At 39.5% G+C, this 24,678-nt stretch overlaps 2 protein-coding genes across 17 annotated transcripts; one reads left to right on the top strand and one right to left on the bottom strand.

Annotated features, from left to right (window-relative positions):
- Nucleotides 1-207: 207 nt before the first annotated feature.
- Nucleotides 208-1,891, top strand: ANKRD34B (ankyrin repeat domain 34B). Its single transcript, XM_075019481.1, has one exon. It carries the CDS (start codon nt 208-210, stop codon nt 1,888-1,890), a length of 1,683 nt encoding a protein of 560 aa, XP_074875582.1. The 3' UTR covers nt 1,891.
- On the bottom strand, nt 624-24,598 carry FAM151B (family with sequence similarity 151 member B). 16 transcript variants are annotated; one of them, XR_012648820.1, is made up of 10 exons: nt 24,378-24,598; nt 24,113-24,238; nt 22,115-22,283; nt 17,573-17,790; nt 15,683-15,818; nt 13,390-13,472; nt 9,633-9,703; nt 5,338-5,457; nt 5,006-5,067; nt 2,193-4,342 (listed from the first exon to the last, which is right to left on the bottom strand). XR_012648820.1 is itself a non-coding variant. In XM_075019486.1 (8 exons), the coding sequence occupies exons 1-7, from the start codon at nt 24,394-24,396 to the stop codon at nt 9,669-9,671; spliced, it is 786 nt and encodes a 261-aa protein (XP_074875587.1). In that variant the 5' UTR covers nt 24,397-24,598; the 3' UTR covers nt 2,193-5,457; nt 9,633-9,668. The 16 variants fall into 16 exon arrangements, 10 of the variants coding, with proteins under 10 accessions (XP_074875587.1, XP_074875589.1, XP_074875586.1 ...); XR_012648817.1 differs by adding an exon at nt 624-761 and having other exon boundaries at nt 4,242-5,457; XR_012648822.1 differs by having other exon boundaries at nt 2,193-2,999; nt 4,242-5,457.
- Nucleotides 24,599-24,678: the final 80 nt, after the last annotated feature.

Below are 24,678 nucleotides of genomic sequence, written 5' to 3'. Positions count from 1 at the left end.
AGAGTGTGGAGAATTAAACTTTTTTGCAGCCTATTTGGCAGAGTATGACAAAAGGGAGGGGAAAAAAAAAAGGTGACAGCCATGCTTTAAGCATCTATAAAGTTTGTAATTACATCAGAAAATTACTATTGTAAATTTTTAATGCATTTCTTGAAGTCTAGGAGGTGGGAATAGCCCCCCACCCCCTTCATACTCTTTTCACAAAGTATGGGGGTGTTTACAGGAGCAATTTGTACAGTTAAATCTCCTTTCTTCTATTTTCTTTTTTTCTGGGGGGCCTCTTTGCTTTCTCTGGAAACCAGGTGTTCTTTCCAGCCACTAGGAAGGTGTGTGACAAGTGTGATGACCGAAATGGCGGACTTGCCAGCGGAGGGAAACTCCCTGATAAGAGCTGTCTATCAAAGCCGCCTTCGCCTCACCAGGCTGTTACTAGAGCATGGTGCCTACATCAACGAGAGCAATGACAGAGGAGAAACTCCGTTAATGATTGCTTGTAAGACAAACCACGTGGACTCCCAGAGTGCCAGCAAGGCAAAGATGGTTAAATACCTACTGGAAAACAAGGCTGATCCGAACATACAGGACAAATCTGGAAAGACAGCCTTGATGCATGCTTGTTTGGAAAAAGCAGGCTCTGAAGTGGTCTCTCTGCTACTGAAAAGTGGAGCTGACCTAAGCCTGCAAGATCACTCCAACTGCTCTGCACTTGTGTATGCAATAAACTCTGAAGACAAAGAGACCTTGAAAATTCTTCTCAATGCCTGCAGGGCACAAGGAAAAGAAGTCATCATCATCACAACAGACAAGTCCCCATCAGGAAGGCAAAAAACGAAGCAGTACCTGAACATGCCTCCTGCAGACCTCGAGGAATGCCATTCCCCAACTGGTTGCATTTCCCCATCAGAAATAGAACTGAAAACCTCTCCATTCCCATTTTCAAGTTCAAATGAAACTCAAAAAGCACTATTGAGCTTTAAAGAGGTGGATCATCCACGAAGCGTGGACAATTCATCTCAAACAGTTTCACCGAAAAGAAAATCCAGCTCAACGAAAGTAGGCTCCAGGTTGGCACAAGTGCAGCGGCTGCAGTCTGAGCATTGGGTAAAGGGCTCTCCGTCACTGTTTCACCAGAATAAAATTGCCTCTTTAAAAAAGGAACTTAAGGATATTACTCCAAAAGAACTCTCTTTTAAAATCAATGGCCTTGCCTTGTCAAAGAGATTCATCACCAGACACCAAAGTATTGACATAAAAGACACTGCTCATTTATTGAAAACCTTTGATCAAACTGGATCAAGGAAATTATCATATGAAGAGATGAACTCTCAGACTCCTTGTGTTGAAGAGAATCATAACCCCAGTGGGATTCCTGTGGGTAAGGATGCCAGTTCACGACAAATCAGCTTTGTTTCAAACCTCAGCAGTATTATCCAGAGAAGGAATGTAGGAACAAATCACTACAGCTCTGATTCTCAGTTTACTATTCTACGTCCTGCTGCTGCAGAAGACAGTAAGTCAGTGATAGCAAAGAAAAAGATTCTTTCTCCATCTCACTCTTTGTTACCAAGTTCTAGAGAAGTACTGGAGAACACACCTCCTGTTACTCTGAGCAGGAGCAATAAAGCTTGTCTAGAAAGACATGGTTCAGGAACCTTATTGTTGGATCATTATGCTCACACAAGACCAGGTTTTCTTCCACCACTGAAGGTGAATCCTCACCCCCCAATTCCAGATATTACTTTCATAAACAAGGTTCCTGGGATGATTCCCTGTGGACAAAAACCCTTAATACCAGCAGCACCTGCTTTGCCTAGGGAGACCAAAAATACACAAGTGCTACGGAGGCAGTCATTACAGACTGACCAGATTAAGCAATTATTGAATTTTTAACAGGGGATTAAAGAGTTACAAAATCTTTACGATATGTACATATTCACTGCACTACCTGATGGTAACGATACATATCACAAAAGATAGCAGGTCTGTGGTGTAAACCTCTCTGCCTTGGAATGAGTTAAATAGCTCAGACACTACATGAAAAGATACACTTAACTAATGATGCTGCTTTCTGCAAACTGAGGACTATTTATTATACAGTTTCCATAATGTTTTCAACTTCAGCACTGAAACTTTACCCGTGACAGGCTGAACCCACAACAGGTCTTAGGCACTGCAGTTCTCATTTTAGGTTGGAAATACTATCCCTCCTAGGTTTCCCCAAACGGGTACCCTTTCTGCACCCAGAATGGTGCTACACGTGGAATTTGGGAACTTGAAACATCTGACTGTGATGCTGGACACCAGACTGACTCTGTCCAAGTTGTGCAATATCCCGAAATCCCAGACACAACCAGTGTGCACAACAGGTGGCCAGTGGCAAGTGCACATAGGCAGTGTCTTCTGGCTTCAGGGGCTTTACTGCATGTAAAGAGACAATACACAGTCAATAAAATTCCTGTTGCAGAGCAGTGTTGCATGCATAGCTATGCCCAGGGGATTCCAGCTAAAGACTGGGAGCCTGCTTCAGACACCTTGCTGCCCAGTGGAAGTCAGTGTGATCTGCAGAGCACTGGAGAGCTCAAGTTCAGCACACAATGCCTGGGAGCTGAGTCAAGAAGCCAGCATAGCGAGCAAGAAGTCCTGAATAATCTCATGTAAAATGACCAGATCCTGCTCACACTGTCAATAAGGCACGTCAATCAACTTGGGCTTCTCAAGCTATTGGATTGCTGGAATCTGCTCGCTTAAAAAGAGGAAGGGTGGGAGGAGGCACAGGTTGTATCTAAACTAGTGTCCATTACTTTCTGTAGTTCCAGACTCCTCAAAAACCAGAGATCTCCACATCATGCAGGAGCTACTTCTCCCCAGTCACAGGCCTGGGTTTCTTTTCAAGAAAAGATAGAGGGGGTGGGACACATCCAGATGCTGTCTTGATCAGCGAGGACACTTGACACATGCTTGGGAGCAAGGGAGGGCTCTGTCCTCCTGCTCAGACACACCTAAAAAAAAAATCCAACAGCTACAACACTCACCTGGGAGATGGAAGTCCTCATTTTGCCTAATTTGAAGCAGAGGACTGAATTTCTTACAGCTGAGAAATACTCCTTTGCCTCCAAGCTTTTGCATATTTTTAAGTATCTCTATCTAAAATCTGTTTTCCTTCCCATTTAGTGTGCTGCGATTCCAAACATCTACCCTGTTTTTGTGCATATTCCATAGATGCTTGATTTCTGGTATTGCATTTAGGATTATATAACTCATCTTCTGGAGACTGAGAAATACTGAATGTGTTCTGTTTTGTCATAGTTTATAGAAATTGTTTTGAAATTGTGTCTGTATAATGTGAATTTCTGTATACTGAAACGAGATACCGCTTTTCTGGAAATACACAGTGGGTACTATCTGCCTTCTTGCAGGTTCAGTCAAAATTCATCCAGCCTGACATTGCCTAACAAATAACTATGATGTTATTTAGCTTTGTCCTCAGTGTAAGATGATTTCAAGTGGATGATAAACGTACAGTGTCTGTAAATACCTTTTTATGTAAAAATACAAAAATGTCCAAAAGTTCCTAAGATGCACATTTTGAAGAAGGGCACATCTGACATCTAGAAAGTAAAGGAGTATGGTTTACATCTCTACACGAGAGTAGTTGTATATCAAGTGCTGATCTGAAACTACAAATTTAAATCTTGAAAACAATTTTGCGACAACATCTCTCCAATCTCTAGTGATGAGTGCTAGAAGGCAGATGATCTTACCGTTGATCCTCTGGCCAAGATCTCAAAGGTAGCCAGAATAAGCAAAGAGGCAAATCTGTATTGCAACTGTCAAAGTTAATTCTTCCCCACAAAATACAGGTCTTGAAAGCTGTGGTGTCCTTTGTGCTCCTCCCATCACAGCTCTGCTAACCTGGGACGTGTAGCATCCTGGTGACAGCTAGGAAGGCCCACAGCGAGCTGCACTACGCTATTGCATTTGACTTACTCGGATACGATCGTCACACTTGTTTTGTTTCTCACCCCTCAAGAGCAATCACTACCAGTCACAAAAACGTTGGGTTTTTTTAATTGGAGATGGACTATTCATCCACTGAAAGACTCTTGGTCATTTATGGATTGGCTGGCAAACTCTAGCCTCTGTACATACACAAACAAGAATGTTATGTTAAACAAAAAAACACCAGAGTTTGCACATTAAGCATCCAAAAATGAGAAAGTTTCAAAAGTGAAGTTACGTACATCTTAAGAGCTATTAAATACCCATGGAAACGTAGTGAAGATGATGGAGTATTTGATTCAGGTTCTATCTCTTACTTCAGGAGACGTTGCTGGATCAGCTTCTGCATATACCAGGTAGAAACAAAGATTACATGGAAATCTTTTTATGGCAGATAAATTATGTGGAACAACATATACCAATATTAAATTATTAACTGGGTACAAATTGGTCCCTACAAACACCACATACAAACACAATATACTTTTCGAATGTTTTTATGATAGTATAAATGGAATTGGCAATTTGTAGTCTGTTCATCTCATAATGAAGTTAAATATTTGAAGCTAAAAACATATCTTTAAAAAGATACAAATTCTTTTTTTAGAAAAAATCACGAGATCAGATGTTCTAACTGGTATCTTTGCTGAAGGTATAAAGTCTGATTTCTGCTGTATTGGTTTTAAAATTAATTACATGTATGGGATTACTGCTCCCTCAACTGGAACAGTATTTTTTTTACAAAATGCTTAGAAAACAGAGAAAAATGGCAAATGTCTTGAGAAGTGAAGTTCTTCTGTAGTGTTGCCAGTATTTTGTGCTTAATTTTGATGCAGAAGTAAAGTGAAAGGTTAACATTAATGTTTATTGTTGCATCAATGTTACAAGTGACCTTCAAAGGAAAACCGATTCAGTTTTGTTCTCTTGATGTTGCTACAATGCATAAATAAAAGTTATTTTTTCCCCCATTCAGGAAATATGGACATAGACACATCCTTTTACTCACCACTTAGGAGACGCTGAGTCACTACCAAAGGTACTCACTCTTAAGTGTTTCTCAGGCTGTCTCTATAGAGGAAAATTGGAACAGTTAATTAGATTTAATCCAACATAGCTAAATTTGTACGAAGTATTGTGTGAGAGAAGCTTTTTCTGTCTGTCGGTAGCTTACTGTGGTCCCACTTCAGTGGAGATACACTTCTGCCATCTTTGAAGTCTTAATCCTTGTCATTTTCCAGTCATCCATAATGTCTTTTAAGCAAAGAATGAGAAGCAAGACCTGAATTCCTAATGGCAATCCCCCATCTGAAACATTGAACTTCACAAACAACAAAATACCTTTCAGGTGTTCTTGATGCATCTTGATAAAGAAATCACCACAAGCTGAAACTTCTTCCTTGCTAGTTTTCTTCTAAGAGCTGTGGCTTCCCATCCAGAGAGAACAATCTGGACTTGCACCTTACAGTGAAAAATTAGCAAAGCTCATCCACTCTAACTTGTAGAAAGATTAATGGCATAAAATGCTTAAACATTTAAACTATATAAAATGGAAGTGCCACTTCTGTGAGCAAGCATGCCTTCCATGTAAGTTACAGCTTTCAGTAAAACACATTACCTATGGGATTATTGATTTTTAATCTATGTGGTATGTTTAGAAAGGTGAAAAACATTTTTTTTACTTTTGGTTTCCATTTTCTCTGCAAAATGCTGTGAAACCATACAACAAAAGTAACTTCTAGACAAATTGTGGTGGCCTCACAAAAAACAGTGCTCATCTAAAAAACCCAAAGTTTCAGTTTAAGAAATTTAAGAAGCAAGTCACTACACAATGCTGTAGAAAAGCAGTTTTCAAGGCTGTGTTTAAGCTGTGGTGTTCAAAGTACAGTTTTCAAAATATCCTTCCCCATGCTTTCTGTTTGTTTTTGCTTTAAGGAGAAAGGCATTTGGAGTTGCTTTGTTTTGATTTTTGTCTTTTACAATTATGCAGCACTTCCAAAAAAGTACTGCCATAATTTGATGCAGCTACACGAGAACAATATTAAACTAAAGCAGTCATTAAATTCCTCTTTTTTTCCTCATCAGTCCTTAATAAGGCCTTAGTCTTTCTGCATCTGTTATGCAGTACAACTAATTAATTTTCCGACTAAAATCAGGCATTTATAAAAGTAAACCATTATTCCATTTAGTTGGCTATTTTGTTCATGTAACAAGAGCATGGCTTCTAATAGAAAGGCTAACATTAGTCACAAATAGCCATCCTACTAAAAACATTCACACTGTATTCATAAAAGGGACAAGCTTTTTTTTTTTAATTAATGTTGAAATCCAGAACTAGAGGGAGGAATACCTCTTGTAAAATATTTCCCAGTGTTTCCTGCTCCCACGTTTTCACCTTGAATTATTACTGGCACTGCAGCACCTTCAAGGAGATCAGCTTTGATAAGGATACATCTTAAGAAAACTCAGGCTGGTTTTTTTTCAGAGTGAAAGGGATAAAATTCCAATTTTTGTGACTAATTGTTCTGATAAAATACCCAGCTATTAATCCTTTTTAAAAGACAAGAGGTCTTATGCTCCTTTACACGAGTTAACCTTATTTTAAAATAGATATATATGCAAAATTCCTCTTCTTCAAAGAGGGACACCTGTTATCTGAGACAGGCATCTCCTTGGCTGATGGTGTGTGTAGCTGGTTGAAAGAAAGCACTGACCTTGTAGACCTTGTCCTTGGCTTTGGCATTTCACACAATTAAAACATAAGCTTCTTTATTTCTGCCGGTACAGAATGGGCAACTGAACCCGAGGATTTCAATCAGGGGCCAAGTCACTCTGGTGACAGGAGCAGTTCAGTAACTTTGTACAAATTCTTTACTTAAATTCCTTGCAAGTATATGTTAAAGCTCAACAAAGATGAAAGTAAGTTTGTAATAACTGAACTATAGGAATTACAGAAGATTTACTTAAAACCCCTCCTGCATCCATATTAATCCTGTATGGTAGTATGTACTATGTAGCAGGTGAAATGTGTCAATAAATCATAAAAAAGGTCTAGGCTGAAAGGAACCTCTGGAGGCCTCGTCCAACCTCCAGCTCAAACGAGGGATTACCTCAGCCATGCTGCTCATCTGAACCGGGATTCAGGAAGCCAAGGTGTCAACAGTTCAACATGTAAGGAAGCACCAGAAGACTCGAGAGTTATCAACGTGAAGTCAAAACCACTATTTTAAATTTAACCAGGAAGATGGCATCTCCTGTGGTAGCACTGCACTGTAGATCTAATGTTAATTCAGAGATTTTGTCCCAAGCAGAAAGAAAAATTAATTTATGTTCAGCCATTTAAAAAACACATGAAGATCTTAAATTGAACAGTGAAGGGGTTCTTTTAGAATTGTATACAGTCCAGTTTATTCCCAAATTTCTGAAATCCAGATGCAGATGTGTGCTGATGAACTGTAATTAATTCCTGTATTTTCTCCCTGAAGGCATCAGCTAGCAATTTTGAACACTTTCACGACCTGCCACAGATGGCACAGGTTACACAGCCTTCTCTCTCAAAAGCTAGTCCATTTTAAAATACAAACTTGACCTGTACATACATTTAAAAAACACAATAATGACAACACCTTTTTAAAACACATTTTAATTCTGCTTGGACAGATCCCCATTGAGATTATGAATTTGCATATGCAATTTTTTTTTTTTCTTCTGCTGCAGCAATGAGAGGAATCACAATTAGGCAGTGAAAGCAACAGCTATAATGACAGAAGGATCACTGAAAAATTCAACGGAATCAAGCCAAAGTACAGAGATATTAAAAAACAACAGGTTTTTGTTGCTCCAAAAATTCAGATGTTCAAAATTCAGAAGATGATAGAGTACAATACTTCGAATTTTACTGGAAACACAATAAAAATTAATGCTTCTTTATTACAGGTTTTGATGAATAAGCTCTACTGTGGCAGTCTATGTTAACCCCTGCTGCTTATTGCACCAATCTGTCAGAAGTTACTGCTCCTGTGTAAGGGAACACAGACCTTAATGCCCCAGTGCAATTTGGAGTAACTGCAATATAGAGTGAGTATTTCCTTCAACCATGCTACTAAAAGGTTAATGATACAATAATTACAGTAATTTGCAGTAAAGACATGTCAGAAGTAATTGTAGCTAGAAGAAGGTAGTAACAGATTACTTCACTGCAAAGACATATGCCAAAACTCATCCAGCAATGCCCCAGAAGTGAGGCAAAGAACTGAAGACTAATACACTCCCCTGGCTTGGATGTTATCCAGCAGCCCCACTTCTACATATAAGTTAGTACAAGATTTATAGATAAAACTCTTGGTAAAACTGACAGTAAACATAACAAGCTGATACATAGAAGATAAGCCTAGGTATCAGGGAGTCACACTGCACAGGCAAACAGGTATTCCTTTAACAAAAAAATAAACAAATAAAAGAAGAAATGTCTGTGAGCACCAAAACACAACAATAAAAATTCAGGTTTCAATTAAAATTTCAAGGAATTAAGTAGTTTTGTGATAGAAAAAGGTTTCTAATTAACATAAAGCTTATAGAAAAAATGTTTCTTCAAAAAATTGTCCAAACACTTCCTAATATCTTTTCTTCTGTTAGTAGTTTTACCCTTATTAAAAGAAATACTCTCTGAAAATTGAAAAATTTTAAATCAAGTGAAAGAAATTTTAGAACAACATAGAAATCTATGGAAAAGCTCCCCTGACTCTTGGATATAATGTAGGATGCAATTCATAATACTCTAATAGGCTCTCCCTAACCTTTAAAAAACAAACAAAACCCAAACAAGCCCAAACATTTTTAATTCCCCAACACTGTAAATTCTGTATTTTTTCTTAGAGAAAAGGAAGGACAGGGCCATTTTATCACCAAGTTATTAAATGAGTTATAAAGTCTCTCTGCGCAATTCCCTAGCTCTGTCTTCTTCATCACCAATAATGTAAATTCCTGATGGTGGGCTGCAGAAGTGGATGTTTATGTTAACCCAGTACTGCACAAGGGGACTTGGGAGGTTAAAATACAGCTTCCTGGGGCTGTTGCACAAAAGATAGCACGTGCCAGGTGCTGGAATCAAACAAAGCACAATAAAAATCACAAGTGAAAGCTTTACAGTGCTCAGACTTAAACATTAATGGACAGTGCAGAAATAAGTCTGTGGTAACATTAGCAAATGGCCTGGATCACAGACAGCTGGCTGATAAATTAAACAAAAGGCTTTTATTTGAAGGTTTTAACTGAAGAAAAAGACTGGGGTTTTTTTTGCAGTCAGAGTAGGGCAAAACTGGGTAGTTCTTCAAATGAATGTTGAAGATGAAGATGGGGAGAACTGCTTTTGGTAAATGTGTCTTTGGGGGCATTTTCTTCGACTCCATAGAACATTTAAACAAAACAAACCTCAGAAAATTAGCTCTGTTTTGCTTTAATCAGTGTACTTACATGTTACTGCAGGATATTATTGAGTAGTTGTGCATGACCAATGATGCCAATTCTTTTCTGTAACGTTATTTTATTTATTAAGTTCCATCAAATTCACAGAAAACTACAAAGCATGAACTACACCTGCAGTAAGTTAGAAATGTTTTATAAATCAATTAACTCACCTGCACATGCCGAACAATACCTAATTCCAAGATCTTTCATGTAACAAGGACAATTAAGTCTGAAGACCTGGCTGAAAGAGATCAACAGACATGAGCCAATAGTGAGAGAGAAAATGATTCCATAAAGAGGTGGCAGAATTTATAGATCCTAAAAAAAGTTCTAAGTACAAGGAACAGATCCTTGACAGAAGGTTAAAAAAAAAAAAAAAAGAGACAGCAACAGCTAGATTAACATAGACCTGCTATAGATCCCCGTTTCTAACCAAGTAAATAACTGGCTTTCACCTCAGCTTTATTATCTTATTGCCAGCCTCACAGTTAACACAACTTATTTCAGAAGGAGAGCATTTGCATGAAGACTGGCATGAAAACAGAGAAACAAATTCAAATGAATTTATTTACATGAAAGTCAGCCCAGACTGACATGAACAACAGAAATGACTTCACAGGAAACTAACAGAGATCCATGGATAAAAAATACATACAAAAATACAGATATGTAGGATAATCCATACAGAATAATCAAATTCACCATACAGTCAAACCCTTCTGTCACTGCAAGAATGCTTCACAGAGTTAATTTCTAGCATTTTGTTTAATCTAGTTTTACATGTCTTGTTACCTTAATTAATTTTTCTGGTAATCCAGATCATGTCTTCTTTTAATTTTATCTGAATATCCCCATTTATTCACACCCACATATAGTACTCGGTGATATTTCTTCCATGAAGTCTGTACCCTTAAAAATACTTCTGGCAATCACTGATATTTTTTTTTACGTAATAGTTTAACCAGTTTTAACAAATCCTAATACTTCAGGTCAGAATTGGTAAGTGGGAAAGTTTTTAAGTAACAGAAAAGTTTGCCAGTGTGGACACAAAAAGGCCTAACCCACTGAAAGACGAAATCCCTTAGGACAGTAAATGTAACTGCCTGCAACAAGGAGCTGAAACAAGATCTAGGAGTCCCTTCCAGTCCTAAACATTTACATAAATTGTGGAGCAAAAGGACAACGAGTTACTTGTCTTTAAATCTATTGGAAATAAATGTATGGCTAGAAAGTATTGCTGCTTCTGAATGACCAGCAATATCTTGAAAAGAAATCTAGACTAAGCCTAGAACTAATAAAGTGTTCAGTAAGAATAATACAAAAAAATCAATGCTCTTTAATGACACCTTTCATTCAATAAATGAACATGGCTACAGCGATGTGTTCTCAAGCTGCTTCTTTTACATCCTTAAAAAGCAAGTTCTGTTATTCAGACACTGCCGGACTCATTTTGCCTAATGCAGCTACACTGCCTTTGATTCCAAACGCTGGCTGATGTCCCCGAAGTGCTTCTTGTTCAATGGTATAATCCAGAAAATAAAAACCTCTGAACTACACTATTTCCTACTAGTTTATTTTATGTACTATAGATTCAAAGCAATGTCTATAACTTTGGTTTAACTGGAGCTTTGGTCATTCATATATCCTGTTCTCCCTGAAGGGGAGTTCGGTGAAAGGGTCACCATCCAGAAAAGGATACCGTGTGATCAGATGTGCTGGCACACATGTTCACGCAATAGCGCCTGAACTCGTTTTAGTCAAAATGATCTGGGTTAGAAAAGGGTCTCTGAAGTGTTTAAAATGTTCTCCATAGTTGTGATCAGTTAGGAAGCAGTTAATCTCTCCTCCTCCCTTGGTAGAGCAAAGTGTGCATGCAAAGCTCAATGGAAGAGATGCTGTAATGAATTGAGAGGTTAAATCTGTTCAGATCAGATCACGTTGTCACAGTGAACTAAAAAATACATAATTTATCCCAATTCATTAAAAGGAATCACACTGCCAAACTTGACCTTTTGGTGGTTACTGCAATTCACACTGACTGATTGTGTAAATTAAATTAAGTACTCTGTTTAACTATTCCAACTAGATAATTATTTTCCTTACTTGGAAAAATATTTCCTAATTTTATCCAAGTATATTGTATCTTAGTAGGTAACAAAAATGATGAAAGTCTTACCCCTCAAGAATGTAAAACAATTATTAGATAAACTTGGCGAAGGAATGTAGGTAACAAGCAGGAATCTTGATTTTTAATGACTGCATGAAATCACCACATTTCAAGATTTGGGATTAATAAATACAACTAACTTTTCTATCACAGTTGTACTAATGCTATGTAAGAACCAAAAATTGCTGTATTTAACTCTTTAGTACTAACAGCCTGTCCAGCGTTGTGTAAAACATCAAAGTTAACACAATTCCTGCAGGAAGCATGTGAGAAGAATGGGAAAAGAACAAGTCTCTTCCTAGAATCAGCTTTCATTTAGAAATCAGAATCTCCTCTGTCACTGTGAAAAAAAGCCTTTGTACTGTTTGGCAGAAGGCAAGAACACACAGCTTGTGTCTCAATCTGCACAGATGTCAGTATCTGTATTAATTTTAAGGGATGCAGAAGCAGAAGAAGCACAAAATGCTTCAAATGAAACAGGTCAGACTCTTCCTGCAGGGTGATAAGCAGGGTTGCAATGATTTTAGTTTTTCTCAAAGGGAAGTTCAACTTTTGAAAATTTGTGAAATTGTATTCTGAGAATTAAAAAGGTGCACAAACTACAAGAACGTAGAAAATAACTGCTAACAAGGAAATGTACAATTTTTGCTGTAAGCACTAATCACTGCACAGCTATTTCATTCTTAGAGCCTCTAGCTTTCAGAAAGACTGCAGCTGAATGTTTTACCTAACTCCTGTTATACTTAAAATTTAGTTTCAAACTCTTGAAAAAATCACCAGCACTTCTCTCTTATAGAACACTATAGCTCTTTTGATGCTGTCTGATGTATGCCTCACTGTAATCCATCTTTGTGCTCTAGGTACAGGACAGGATTATTCTTCATTTTGGGGGCTCTGTTTGCCCCAGCACCTCCTGCAGTGCAGCTACAGCTGCAACTCAGCCTTCTCACAATCCAAGGACTATGCTGCTGATGGCTCAGAAAGCACAGAGGCAAGCCATGGTGTGGAACGTACAATCGTCACGTTACAGGGAACCTGATCGGTTATAATTCAGCAAAAATAACCATTCTTTCTCCCTGGAATGTGCAGCATTACAGATCCCACTCTCCACATTCAGCAAACAGAATCTTCTGTTGACCAGGAGTGAGAACATAATCAATTGCAGTGGCATTAAAAATGGAGTGTATCAAGATGAGCTACAAAATAACCCCTTTCGGAACTGCATAGCTCTGTATTTAATACAGTCTTGACTCTTGCCCTCCCCTATAAAAAGCGAAAACAGGCTTTGGTAGAGACTGAGTGCCCTGTAGATTTTGTCTTACCCAAAAGCAGATAGTAGCAAACTACCTTGGTCCACAACTATCACCTGGGGCCATTCTCCCCTTTATATGCTTGCAGGGAAGAAGTACCAGTGTATTTAGGTAACGTGAGTAGCCTTTACTACACACCACTGGGTGAATGAGAGGGAACATGCCTATTACAAGTAAGTAACAATTCTGACCTATTAAAGAAGCCATTAAATTTCTATTTGAGAAGCCATTCAATAAAGTGTTATACAAAAACACCTCCAGTGACCATGGCTGCATTTTATACAATTCTTTCGGGAAGGAAAATACAGTTCCCTGAACAAGAAATCTTCATGTTTAACGAGGCTAAGTATTATAAGGTCAGAGTTTGCCTGCTTTGTATTTACTATTCTACTCCTATGGCTTTTTTGAATTCAGAATTTTGTGGCTCTAAGATGTCATAATAAACCCTACTTTTATCAAAGTTTTCTCGGATGTAAAGCAAATCTTCTACAGAATACAGATCTTCCTTTCCTGTCCAAACAGTGAGGCTGTATCTATATCAAAAAAAAAGGAAATAAAAAAGAAAAAAAAAGAGAGAAAGAGAAAAAAAGAATATGTTATTATCTTAAGATAAAGCATGTAAGACAGAAAGATGTTGCACTAATAAGCTCCTAAAAATATTTAGGACTAGGTATCTTAATTTTAGCAATGTAATTAAATACCAAAAACTTAATCTCCTTCACATTTCAAAGTTAAGCAACCACTATTTATGAACTATCGGAATTAACAGTTTTATATGTCCCTGCCCTCCCCACCCCTCTACATCCAGGTAAGTCATTACCCTCTACCCTGCATTTGTGCTAAAACCGACAGCATGGAGAGTCTCTCCTATCTTCTTACCACAGTGACTTCAAGTTCCTGGGAAAAACAATTGCTAGATCAAAACGCTACCCACAGAAACAGGCATGATCAAACACATCCTAGTTTGCACACAGGGCACACAGAATGCTTGGTACAGACAGACTAGCTGAAGAATACTACTGATAGTCTTTAAATAAATCACTACTTGACACATGCAAACTAAAATTTGCAGAGGTCTATTCCTCTGACACATTTTTTAGTTCTTCATTACAGAGGTAAGTCACACAATTTGGCTCCAGTCAAACTTCACATTCTTGCTCCTAGAGCTAAACTTGCTGGAACTTCCCAAGGAGGACTGCAAAATTTTTAAGGTGGACAATCCTAAAACCACCCAGAACAATTTATCTGTAGCCTGGTCCTTGTGTGAACTGTTCTGCCAAACCTAGCACGGAACAAAATAAAAAAATCTTAGGCAGATATCCAGCAAAGAAATTTACCAGGCTGAACATTTGAAGTTTGACAAAGTAATAAATAGTTACAAGCAGAGCACTGTAACAGAAAATATGAGGCAATCTCAGTCGCACATGATTTTCATTCTCTGTGTTTTGTCACCTATGTGATGTGTAGTAATGCCACCTGATTAACTGAATGTATCTTCTGTACTTTATCACATACACTTTTCTCATTGATTGCATAGACTTTATAGAACTCTTAAAAAAAACTGAAGAACTTCAAAGTATCATTTAAAGTTAAAAGCACTGCCCTCCACAATCTCCACATGACAAATACTTCATTTTTCCCCTTTGTTTATCAAAACTGTATTAATCTAAAATACAGAAAATCAGAATTTAGTTATATGTCAGCAAAACTGGCTCAGGAATTTCTGTCTTCTAATCATGATACTAAGAAAAATCAGGATTTTTATGCTGAGGTAAAAGAGAAAATCCTAGTATTTCACTGGGAATAATGCTTGTATCCAATGAGGACATATTTGAGAATGGCACAATTCATAAGACATACTCTTAACATAATATTTTGGAATTAATTTCCCAGTTTCAAATGTTTAATTCTAATTTCTTGATTCACCACTATAAATGAGAAAAAAAGCACTTTATTTTTTCCACCCTGTTGTCTCTAATTACTTAGACATTTTCCATACAAGTCACTGTCTTAATTTTTCTGTCTTGGGCTTTGACCTTGGTTGGTGTTTAAGGAACAACTTTATTAAATTGTAGCTAGACAGAGTAGGTGAAAAAGATTAGCAAAACACAGTACGTACAAAGCAGGTTTTATTCTCATTCTATTATATGTAACTAAGTTTTTTCATATGAAATTGTTATGGGTTTGTAAGAACTATATTTAGAAGGAAATATTAAGTCAGTGTTTGGAAACCACTGAATGTACTTCAAGTACCTAAGCAAAATCAGCTTCATAACACACTCATTAACTTCCAACCTAAGAATCACCTTTAATGTTTTTACGCCACTTTATTTCAGAAAATATAAATACTGAATCCAGTAAAAAGTATCTATAAAATGTAAGTATTTCAATTCAATTAATTCCAAATTGCAACATCCAACTACTTGGTCTATTAAACTACATTAGTCTTATGAAATGCTCATAGTGCAACTGGATTACAAACTTACACAAGATTCTCTACCTATATTAAGCAATTTTAGAACAGGCTTTTGGAATTTTATTAAAGAAATGAATAGCGACTGCTTCTGTATGACAACACAATGTAAGAACTGAAGGAATTAAAAAACTGAAGGGATAATTCAGAAGAAAAAGTATTTCCAACGTAATTGGGATAAGTATGTACACATAACTGTGCTACACTTAATATAAACAATTATGTGCCTTTGTAATAAAGACAGATAAAAATAAAGGCCCTCAAACTTACCTATCCGACTGTTGCATTAACCAACGCAGCTGAGATATTGACTGTCGTACTAATGCTGCTCTTACAGGGAAAGTTACAGGCTGGGAAAGTGTATTGCATATCTGAGCCATTTCTTTCACCATCATCCAATCATAGCCTACAATAAAGACCATTTGATTAAAAAGATTTCTTCACAAATACAACCTCTATAAAGACACAATAAATTCTAGAATGGTTAGGCTGTAAGATAATACAAAAGTAAACATGGGTTTTGTGAAAATGACATAACTCTAAAATTAAATCACTAAATCATTATAAATACAAAATGTCACTGTCCCAGAGGGGAAAAGCAATACTGATATCAAAACTTATTCTGAAAATCTTTATTTCTAGTAATTGCAGTGTTATTTTACATACAGTTATAGAATGTGACATTTTCTAATGTCCAGGAAATTGTATCTTTGCTCTCTCTCTAAAAAACAGTGTTGCCACTGACTTCAACATGGACTAATTTTAACTTGATAGCGACCCGTAAAAAACAGAAACATTTTGAAAAATATAGAAAAAAATGGAATTAATGCAATAGAAGACTTGAAATTATAGAGAAATGAAGCATATAAAAAATTTTTTACTTAAAAAATGCTAAAATCGAGCAATCTAAAATGCTTGAAGTGCTTGCTGTTGAGATTTTTACAAGCACTGGAGCTAGTTAAAATGGTATTTAATATTCTCTTACTTCTACAGGCTACGAAAATCTTAACTTCAGTAACAACTGTTAGTAATTTTTTCTCAAGTACTCATATGCAATGTTGTGACTGAAAAGACTTAAAGCAGCAAATCTTAAAAAAACAGGTTTTGTTGGACAAACAGCAACTTGTAGTTGAAATCAGTCAAATAAGCTGTTTTTCTTGTGTCTTACAGCATATCCTTAATTAGCATCACCATAAACTGAAATTTAGAATGGAGATAAAGTTACATTTATTAAAAAAGATGACTCAGTACAATATTTCCAGTACATATTTCCAGGAACTTTTTACTACACTGAAAATACTTTGGACAAAGTACTATACAGTTTAATAAAATTATGTTATAACAGACAACAAAACCCTCGTAACACTGTATTAAAACTTGCTGATAAACAATTAGCAATTTGGAAAGGTGTACAATTTTGCCGTTGTAGTCAGAGACAATATTGGCAGGGACTACGCCACTGCACACAAATGCATGTGCACTGGAGTGAAACACCCTAAGAAAGCAGCTATGAAAATTATGAGAGGAATCCTGTGGAAAGGACCCTAAGATAATGGTTACACGTTCAGAATCTAAATTCAAGTCAGGGACTAACAATAAGAAACCTCAATTAGATTCTCAAAACTGAGATTTTAGAAAGTTACTAACATCAACAAATTGGAAAACTTATTGCAAAAATTCAATTATTCAACAGAAATGAAATGTTAAAAACAATGTTGACCTATAATTTGATTTCAGTTATCTACTGCAAAAGCACACTGATAGGGTTTTACATTTCCACCTAATATATTTTTCTTCAGGAAATGTGCCACAATTCTGATTACTGAACCAATCCTCCTAGGATTCAGGGAGCAGACTACCTGAAACAAGGCGTGAGCAATTTGTCCCCCAAAATTCCTCAATATGTGTGAATGAGTTCAAGAATAAAATCCTGTTTAACAAAAAAATATCATTTTTTTATGCAGTTCTACTGCAACTGATACATTGAAGTAATTGCTATAAAACACTATCAAATATACACCAACAAAGAAAATAATTCTTATCACACTCACTATTATTTTCAAACTGACCAGGTGGCATATAACTTATTTTCAATCAATTATGAAATACATTTGAAGAAAATAAACTATGCAGTGTAAGCATTACATTTTCTATCTTTACCTTTATTGTGTTTGTCAGGGTGCCAGCCAGTTGTCCATCCCAGCGATAAGGTTACAGTTGGGAAAAATGAAGTGACAGCGTCAAGGAACCCTTTTGCATCCACTACAGCATTACTTCCATTAGGTCCCGGTAGGATGTCCGCATTGATCCAAACGGGTCGCCTCAAATGCTGCTTCACATGTTCAAGAAGCTCCAAGGAAGGCCGTATGGCTTCTAGACTGTACCAATAACACATGGGCGAGATGAAACACCTCACTCTGAGGATGCGAAATGTACAGTACATATATAGATGGGTACGTTAATGAAACTGTCCCTGTAAGCAAGACAGAAAATGCTGAGGACCCCTTTTACCATCAGGTGACTACTACTGCTGGTGTACAGCAGCGTAAGCCTCTTGCCTCCCTGCTGCCCAATATGAACTGCTTCGTGGCTCTTACCTCACGGCTCTTCTAACTCCCGCCCTGTTAAGACTTGGAGGTTACTGAACTATTAGGAAGGATTTTAATTAAGGGAGCCACTGCAGGCTCCAACACTTTTGTAGTGGTTGTTCCCACAGCTCAAAAGTGTGGCATGGTAGTGGTAGCATGAAGTGGTCTGCCCATCAGATGTTCATCCTACAGCTAATTATTAAGTATGAGATGCAGTCACTTGAGCAACCAATGTAGCACCACTTGTAAGCATTTAACAGAATACCTTAAGTCACATATTCTCACTGTTTTCTCAAATCAAAAGAAAAAGCATAACTAGAAGGCAACCAATAACCTTCCTCTATCCTACCAAAACTGTCAAAACAGCAGTACTGTGGAAGGAAAGGAAATGTGGAATAATGGGGAAAAGGAAGGAATGCCAAGGAGAGACATTTTTTTTTTCTCTCATAGCAAATTAATTAACACTCTATGTAACATTCAGGAATTCAAAATCATTATAGTCACAGTTGTGATATCCTTACTAATAGCAAGGACCTGTGTTTTCTCCTGCGAATTGTGAAAAGCTCTGAATAAGCCATCTTCTAGTGGCTTTTCCTTGAAATCTTTCAGAAACCCAATACAGAGCTGAGCCAACAGAAAATTCTTCATGTTGTTCTGCATGGTAAGTTTCCCTGTTCAACATCCTGAAGTGGTCCCTCTGGGTGTCACAGCAGCACCAGGAAAAGGAAGGGGAAGAGCAAGGAGAGGATCACCACTGTTCTGGCTTACACAGATATAAACCACAGGCTACATGCTCCACGGGTGCCTGGCTGAACAACACAGATGATGGTTAACCGCTACCCTATCTTCCCGATTCCCAAGGCCAAGGCCATTGTATCTTCCCAATTCCTCGCTGTGTATTTCCAGCCTCTCGCACCAGTGCTGATGCTTGCCTTGGCAGCAGTGGCAGCGTTCAGGGACATAAAGTGGTAAACTTTGGTTTTGTAGGGATGGTAACAACTTATTCCCTAACCTGGCTCAGGATGACGTCAGATGAATCGTGTCAGGATTTGTGGCCAAAAATGGGAATGGCAGCCAGCTGCTACATTAGGTTAGCTCGAAAGCCAAAAACTGTCCCCTGAGCTGCCTGTGTTGTTTCCTGTGAAAAGTCAGTTTGTACATTTTAACTTTTATATTGTTGAGAAAGCTGCATAGTGGCAGGAGTTCCACCCAACACTTTCAGTATTAGCTCAAGTCTTCTTAGAAAAAACCTAGTGATGGCTCGAGTTGACGTTACTGGCATAAGTATTTCTCATGTTGTCTGAGGCCAGAACAGTTCACATTTTCCCATATACAAGGGATTGTTGAAGCCAGTGGAACGCATTCCTTTTTATGACAAAGTACAAGATAATGTAAAGAGAAAAAAGCCCAAAGCAGCATCTCTTGAAATAAACAAACAAAAAAAACAAAGCCAGACAGCACTGCTTCTATCGCACAGCATTTGGAAAATTCAAACGTATTGCTGACTCCATGTTGAATGACCCTGGCATTTTTGAAGTGGGACTCTGAAGTCCTTTTGCAGAATACATTCATTTCTGTAGATAAAGCCAGCACGAAATTGATTATGCGGTCAGTCAAACTGACATAGAGTAGAAATATACAAAACACTTATTTTTAAGTGCTGTTGAAATAACCTTCAAAAATTCAGCAATGGTATCCAAAGAAATATTACCTCAAAGAACATAAAATTCTGTTATCACTCTTTTAACTATATGTGCACTGTGTGCTTTTATGTTTTAAATAGTAAAATAAATTGCTTTTGTACAATTAGACTTCCATAATGCAACATAATTTTAAAAGCTTTTTAATCACTGCACTTGGCTGGAAATTCTTTGTGGAAAAACAAGAGGTAGATGTTTTAAAATTAATTTAAAAAATAATTAAAATGAAAAAAGAAAACAAAAAAACAACCAACAAATAAACACAAACAAACACCTACTTCTCTTGTCCTTTCCCTTCTCCATCCAGGCAGACATTTACAGATCCTGTAACAATAAAAGGATTTAGCCTGCCCTCATCTTTTGTACTTTCATGAACTTCCACATGAAAACTGTGATTGCATTACACAGAACAACAGGTATAAATCATGTTTCACAACTACCTAGCTTTTTTTTTTTTTTTTTTTTGCACTTCTATACCATACTTAGGCATTGATGAAGCTCTCTTTAATGTGCAGGTGGATTCACCATCTGCTGCAAAAATAAGACCTTGTATTTGCAAATTCAGACAAAGCTAAAGTTAGGAGTTGCAGAAGTGTATGTCTGAAAATCACAGCTCACTCTGAACCCCATTTCAAACTCTACAAGGCAATCTCATGGGGTTTTCAGGTGTATTTTCCATTAAAGAAAATGAAACAGCTAATGGTTAAAATTCTAAATGAATCTCTGAAACTGTAATTAATGTTAGACCAAAGAAACTGAATTTACTTCAATATACATGCATCTCACCACACAAAAAGCAAGATGACTTTTTTGTATTACAAACCATGCTGAAGGAATCTAACACCACATCATGTGGTATGTGTGAGAGACTGAAAGAGTTAATGTCTCAAACATTGTGGTGGGGCAAGTTCTGCTTAAAGACAAACCCTGCACAGCAAGGAACCAAGGTGAAAAGCCCATCAGCTCAGACATCAGCAACAGAAGGAGGAAGGCGTGCTGGAGGGTGCACAGCTCCCTGTTCTGATAAGCTCTTCTGATACAAAGATCAAACAATGGCCAGGTCTGCAGGGAAGGAGAAATTACTCCCCAAAGGACCCCCAAGCCCAAAGGCTCACAAACTGCTCATTAACCCGACAAGTTTGGGTGCCTGCCTGAAGGAGGGGCAAGGATGATAAAAGGACACCAACTGAAGCCCCAGCTGCGCGAGCCCACTGGGACTGGACCCCTCGGCTGACTGGACCAGTGCTGGACCCAGGACCAGTGAAATTTTTCTCTCTTCCTTTTTCTCCCTCTTTCTTCTTCTCTCTCTCCTTTTCCTTTTCCACAATCCCTACACCTCATCCGTTTCAAGATATAAACCATTGACCAAGTCTGAGACTAAGAGTAGATCCAGCCACCCCTGGGCCCTTCTCTGAGGAGGAGTCTGGAAATCAAGGGGGTCTGCTCTGAACCTCCTGACTCAAGGGGAGGGATCTCCTTCTTCCCTGAATCGATGTATATGGTTACAGTTTACGGAAGTGGTCCTATGCCAATTCCTGTTGTGAGAAACCCTGCCACCTACTACCACGTCTCCCCAGTTCAGTTTGCTTCTGTCATGAATAAAATCTTTAACTGATCATTTGGTGTCGTTTGGTGCCACGACTCCCTGGTCTGTCCAGTCTGGGTCTTGACAGTATGAGATCAGATATTCAAAGGAGTACACCTAATTCTTGAATTGAGACAACCCCAGTAGATTAGTTAGCATTGGAGCTGACCAGGAAACAGAATTCCTCTCCTTTGGGGTGGGGTGGGGAAGGTCTGGGAAAATAAAGATATTCATGCTGGTATAGGATGATGTTTCTAAATTATTATGAACTTCAGCAGACCTGGAACAGGAGTTGGCTTTTCAGAAGCTCCTTGAAAAACCTTGACACTTTCATTTGCCTTCCATGGTATAGAATGACACCAGAAAGCTAGATGACAGCACAACAGACCTGTGCGCTGGCAGGCAGTGAGACCCAGGGGGCTCAGCCCCATTTGCAGCCTGGGAGCCACTGTCTGAATTCCCAGTCAGAAGGTTGTCTTTCCCATCTTCTTTGGGAAAGCCAAAAACTGACAGGAGCTTTCCAGACAGGCACTATCATTTCAGTTTTCCCAATGGGAAAACTTTGCTCAATAGCAACTCAGTAACTAACTCACTGAATATGAAATCATTACTTGTAGTTCAAAAGACTTTTAAAGCTTTTATTCTTGCAATGCATTTAGTAATACTGATTATGGTTCCTCATCTTCTGTTCAGGAAGGAATGCATTACACTAAATCGCACAGCAAAAAAAAGTTCGGTCTACCATCACCAAAGGATAGTTAACACTACCTATAAAATTGTTAATCAGTAAGAATGCAAACAATATAAAAATCTTTTTGTCTTGAGATACCTCTTAAAATCCAGCTTGATGCCTTTATCTGTGTTGACAATCTCTTTTAGCCATTCCTGCAATGTGTTGTCACTGTCTGTTTCAGGTGGGTGAGCCATGATAGGGTCTCCATTACCTCCCTTGCCACCACGAAGAAGGACATCTGCTTCTATCATGTGAACATCACCTGCTGATTCAAAAAATGAATGCTCTAACAGAAGCAAATCCAATAGTTCCAGTGTCTGCTTCAGAGTAACAATTATAGCACAAGTCTTTCTACACTGGACTGTGCACACTTATACTACCCAGTACAAGTTGCTGTCTGTGAAGCAACAGAGATGCATTTGTTTGGGTACTTTAGCCACTAAACTCTTCAGAAATCTACAAGCACATGAAAATTGGTTTTTGTAGATACATTTGGCCAAGTAATCACATTTTGTTCAGAGGAACAGCAAAATGAATATCCAAAATGTAAATCCACTCATGCTAATTTTCAAATCTTTTCCTCTTAAAACAGGCTTCCAGACAGAGCCTTTTAGAGAAAAGGTGACCACAAGATTTTAGCAGGGGCAGAGACTGAGTACTCCCCTTGTCTCATCCTCAAAACTGACCAACACACCTCAGCCAAAACTTTAAAAAAAAGTCAGCCAGCCAGCAACATCTGCCATGAAAATGGTAGCTCAAACACGAGACAAGTGAGTGGAAATCTTAGGAGCGCTGCAAACTCTTGAAAACAGCTTGCTATGATGAGAAGCATCTGAGAGCCTGGGCAGTGCTACCAGCTTTGCAGAGAATTCAATATATACAGTTACTTAGACTGAAATAACAATAAAAAAAGAAAATCATAATTATACAGTCAATAGAAAGCAAATTAGATCTAAAATTACATAAATAAATTACTTATTTCCCTGATATTCACATAAATTAAAATTCACTGAAAGAAACTGCTCACAAATAACCTGAAATACTTTAACCACCTCGAACAAAACAGGGGGGAAAAGCAGTATTAAAACTGTCCGGTAGATTCCAAGAAATATTACCCAGTGTGTTACAACATTACACAATCTCGAATCATCCTAAAGAGACTCAGAAGAAGATCCATCCACATAGGATCAAAACTACTCAGGAATCCCTAACTGTTTCAGGAAGAGGGGACAAGTTTTGCAGTATAGCCCTGACAAAGACATCACAAGCACCTAATCCTCACGGCACTGCAGCTGCTCCTCAACCGGCAGGCACCTGGGGCAAAGCCAGCTTGAGAGTTACAGTAATTTTCCAAAAGGTTTTGTTCCTCTGCCTGCTGTCCTTCTAAAGAGCCCTTAAACCGAACCCCGTCAGACGGAGGGAGAGAGGGATGGAAGGAAGGGAGGAAGGATCAAAGGACTTTCAGTCAGGTCATTTCCATTTTCTGTTTTCCAGAGCAGATCCGCAAATAGAAGCGTCAGCACCATGGAATGGGCGGCCTCCCACGAGAACAAACAGGAAAGAACAGGGACAACTTGACCGCTGCTGCCCAGGCTGGTGTATTGGAGCTGCGGTGTCACCTCGGTGCAACTCCATCAGAGAAACCACTTTCACCTGCAGCAGCAGCAGCTTTTGTGTCCTGCCATGCAAACACATAAACCGAACAACGCTCCAGATACGCTCAGCTCGAGTGCATGAAACCAGAAGGCTCCTTAACTGTGGCTCTGGTCTGCTGGCAGGGGATGAAGAGCCTTAGCTAATCTGAAGGTCTGCCCCGAGAGAGAGGGGCTGCATTCCTGGAAGCCGGCTGCCTTTTTGCAACCAAGAGAGTTTTGCCCGACGAAAAGGCACCTCCTCCCCCCCAACCTCCTCCTGCCGGCCTTCGCGATGCCGGCCGGCCGGCTGGCAGGGGCAGGCGGCCGTCCCGCCACGGGCCTCGCCTGGAAGACGAAGCGCCTCACGGCGCGCACAGGCCCCCTCCCTCCGTCCCCCCTCAAGGTTAACGCCGAGGCGGCCACCCCGAGGCCGGGCCGGCCGCCAGCGGCTCGCACTTACTTCTGGCGGCCTCCCCGGCTCGGGCCTTGCCGTTGGCGGCGTGGAACCACCTGATGGCCGCCGCGTCCTTCGCTCCGATGCGCCGGCACCTCAGGAAGTGATCCACCGCCTCCTCGCTCCAGCAGCCTGCCGCAGCGCCAAGGGAGACCTCCCCTCAGCACCGGCGGCCACAGGTGCACCCCCCACCGCGGGACCGCGGGGAGAGGCGGCGGCAGGGGAGGAGGAGGAGGAGGCGGCGGCCGGCTGCCCGCCGCCCAGCTCTTACCCTGCGCCTCGTCCGCCATCGCCTCGCCGGGGCCCAGCCCGCCGCTGCGGCGGGGGTGGGGGGTGCGCTCCTCCGCCCGCCGAGGGGAGGGGAGGGAGCGCCGCCGGCTGCCGGGCCGGGCCGGGCCGGGCCCCGCAGGGCTGCCGCCGCTCTGCGGCCCGGGGCAGGGCGGCGAGGGCCCTCGGTCCCGGCCGCTGGCGGCGAGGGCTGCGGGGAGGGTTTCCGCAGGAAGCGGAACGGGCGGCCCGCCGGGGCACGGCGCCCCCCCCGGCGATTAGCACAAACGGGAGAGGGACTGCGA

This window comes from Buteo buteo, chromosome Z (assembly GCF_964188355.1).
Source record: "Buteo buteo chromosome Z, bButBut1.hap1.1, whole genome shotgun sequence".
Taxonomy (NCBI): domain Eukaryota; kingdom Metazoa; phylum Chordata; class Aves; order Accipitriformes; family Accipitridae; genus Buteo; species Buteo buteo.
This window is presented reverse-complemented; position numbering and strand designations above follow the sequence as displayed.